The sequence below is a fragment of the Nanorana parkeri genome, unplaced genomic scaffold, assembly GCF_000935625.1.
Source record: "Nanorana parkeri isolate BGI_ZX_2015 unplaced genomic scaffold, ASM93562v1 scaffold1461, whole genome shotgun sequence".
Lineage (NCBI taxonomy): Eukaryota > Metazoa > Chordata > Amphibia > Anura > Dicroglossidae > Nanorana > Nanorana parkeri.
Genome location: NW_017307729.1, coordinates 257,052 through 259,897, shown reverse-complemented (window position 1 = coordinate 259,897; position 2,846 = coordinate 257,052). Strand labels below are relative to the sequence as shown.

Genomic DNA, 2,846 nt, shown 5'->3' with positions numbered 1-2,846 from the left:
TATATACACACAAACATAGTAGATATTATACCATTTTATTATTATTAATTATATTATTTAATGTTATTATTAATTACATTATGTTTTTATTTTATTTGTGATTATTAACACAGTATATGGCAAGACTAGGAAGTGTGCCACTCACCCTCCACAGGCGTCTTCTATCGGCTCCCCCTCGGCACTCATCACAAGGTGTCTGCAGAGCTAGCTCAGGGACTCTTGTCTCCAGTCAATCACAGGCCGCCCTGCCGTGCCTAAACCCCTCCCACTGACCAGCCAGCGGCACAAACTTTTTTTTCCCCTTACAGCTGAAAACTTTATTGATACTCAGCAGAGCTAGTGAGAGCATCAGACCCGGAAAGGTTCCAATCCTTTCCGGGATAAAATGTCTCTCTTGCGGGCGTCCGGGAGCCGTTATCTAGTAGCGGGAGACTCCCGGCCCATCCGGGAGACTTGGGATGTCTGAATATGACAGAGTCACACTCCGCCCAGGGGGGGGGGGTACAGGCAATGCCAGACACCTGGCATTAACCATGTAATTTCCACTATAAATCCAACCAGGTTGTCTACAGCAGAAGAACATTGTCAGCAAGTACAGAAAAGAGATGTTGATCCTGCCAGAAATGTGTCTCACTTTCTCTAAAACCATCTTATCTTTCTTGTGTAAGCTTCTAATTCCATCACTTATATCCTGGAGATAGAAAAAGACAGTCCTGTTTGAAGTCAACCCTGTGTCCGGGTGGACTTCCTAAACCAGACGGTGTGCAAGTGACCGTTTTGCTCTTTGGATTTTTCCAGGCTGGGACTGGGATACAATACCATCAGACAGGTGGAGAACGGGAGCTTGTCTTCTCTGCCCATTCTGCGGGAACTTCACCTCGACAATAACAAGCTCTCCAAAGTGCCCCCAGGACTGCCAGACCTGAAGTTGCTACAGGTGAGTATAGGACCAATATATGTAACATCTACCTAATTACAAATACAAACATGTTATAAATACTTGTGCTGTATGTGTATAGGTCATTGCTGTGCTGTATGTGTATAGGTCATTGCTGTGCTGTATAGGCCAATGTAGTTGGATCTGTATGTGCCTTATCATTAATCAAACACGAACATTTTAATCATTACCGGCCCTAATATTTTTGTTGATTCTCTTTTGCCAGGTCGTCTACCTGCACTCCAACAACATCACCCAGGTGGGCGTCAACGACTTCTGTCCGATCGGATTCGGGGTGAAGCGCGCCTACTACAACGGAATCAGCCTCTTCAACAACCCGGTGCCCTACTGGGAGGTGCAGCCCGCCACTTTCCGCTGCGTCACCGACCGCCTGGCCATCCAGTTCGGCAACTACAGGAAGTAGAACTGTGCAAAACGCGGAAATACGCCACCGAAAGACAGAGCGGAAGAGATCGGGATGAAGGGAACTGTTCAATCCGACTAAATAAAAAAAAAAGAGTAACAAAATAATAATAATGATAATAAAATGAGTCCGATGATGCTCCGTAAGACAGTCACCAAACCCCCGTGCTTTAGGTATTTTACCTGTTCTGCCCATCCCCCCTGGCACTGCTTCTTAAAGGGCCAGCACGGGATACCGGCGGGCAGTAGCTGCACTAAAACCTGTATAGTCACAGTTCTATAACCCTGTTATTGATAAGCTTATTAGTCAATATGTAGCCCTCCAGCTATTGATACGGCAGAGCTCCCAGCAAGCTTTATGGTTGGCTGAGCCACGGCGGGGCTGGGAGCAGGCGTTACCCATGGTAACCAATCGGCTTCCAGCTATCATTTAACAGAGCAAGATGCAATATGAAAGCTGCAGTTTTATTGGTTGCTTTGGGAATCACCTTAACTTCTGGTTTGAATCCATATCAGACTCTGTGCGGGCAGGCCATGTGCTCACCCAATACCCAATCAATAACCTTCGGTGGTCGGCAAAAAAAATAAAATACATGGATGCCACTGGCCACTGGCGCTCTTAAAGCCGAACCCACAGCAAGGCAGCCAGTCGTAGTCAGTACACGTGAGCGGCTGCACATGCTCAGACATCCGCAGCCCCGTGAAATGCCCAGACTCACAGCGGACATTCACTAATGCGGGGATAAAAAGCCTTTGGCGCTTCGGCTGTTGGGGAACTACAAGTCCCATGAGGCATTGCAAGGCTCCGACAACCAAGAAGCAGATGCATGATGGGATTTGTAACTTCACCACAGCTGGATTGCCAAGGTTGCCTACCCCCTGCACTAATGGATAATCAAATGCTCAGTGGCTGATCTTTTACCACCACTAGGTGGCACTCGGGAGCAGCCGGTGTGTGCCCACATGACCCAACCCAAGTCATGTGATCTCAGCCAAAGGGGACGGCTCAAGCTCCAGCCAATCACTGCCTCTGCTTGAAATTAGAGTTACTGTATAGCTGCAACTAATTTGTTTTTAAAGGAGCCTCTATCGGGGTTTTTATGCCACGCCCTAAGAACAATGACTCCTCATGAACACGGGTTGGGGCCCCTGTCGGGCCCCCTCCGTTCTACAAAAGTCATTTTTTTTCCAATCAATTTTTGCCCGAAGGAGTCGGCCCAAAAAATTCTCATCCGCGCGGTGATAGGAAATTCCTCTGCTCCTCAGCGCCACCTGGCAGCGACGTGCGAACGGCATTCGCCCAGCTACTCGCCGGGGGCGACGGATTTGCACATCAGCCCCTAAACTTCACGATTGAAATTCCTTTCCAAACAAGCGCCCTTTATAATCTTTTATTGAATGATATCAGAGTCCCCCCAAGGCCTCGTATATCTCAAAGCTTGTTGAGTTCCCAAAAGCCTCACATACAGCAAAGCAGCCAATCAGC

General features: G+C 47.9%; 1 protein-coding gene across 1 annotated transcript in view; it reads left to right on the top strand.

Moving 5' to 3' along the window:
• BGN (biglycan) overlaps positions 1-1,377 on the top strand; it is a 66,963-nt gene extending 65,586 nt beyond the window's left edge. The window contains exons 7-8 of the mRNA XM_018570124.1: positions 799-937; positions 1,164-1,377. Coding sequence (XP_018425626.1) covers positions 799-937; positions 1,164-1,361 — 337 coding nt within the window. The 3' untranslated portion in view covers positions 1,362-1,377. The remainder of the gene's footprint in view (positions 1-798; positions 938-1,163) is intronic.
• Positions 1,378-2,846: the final 1,469 nt, after the last annotated feature.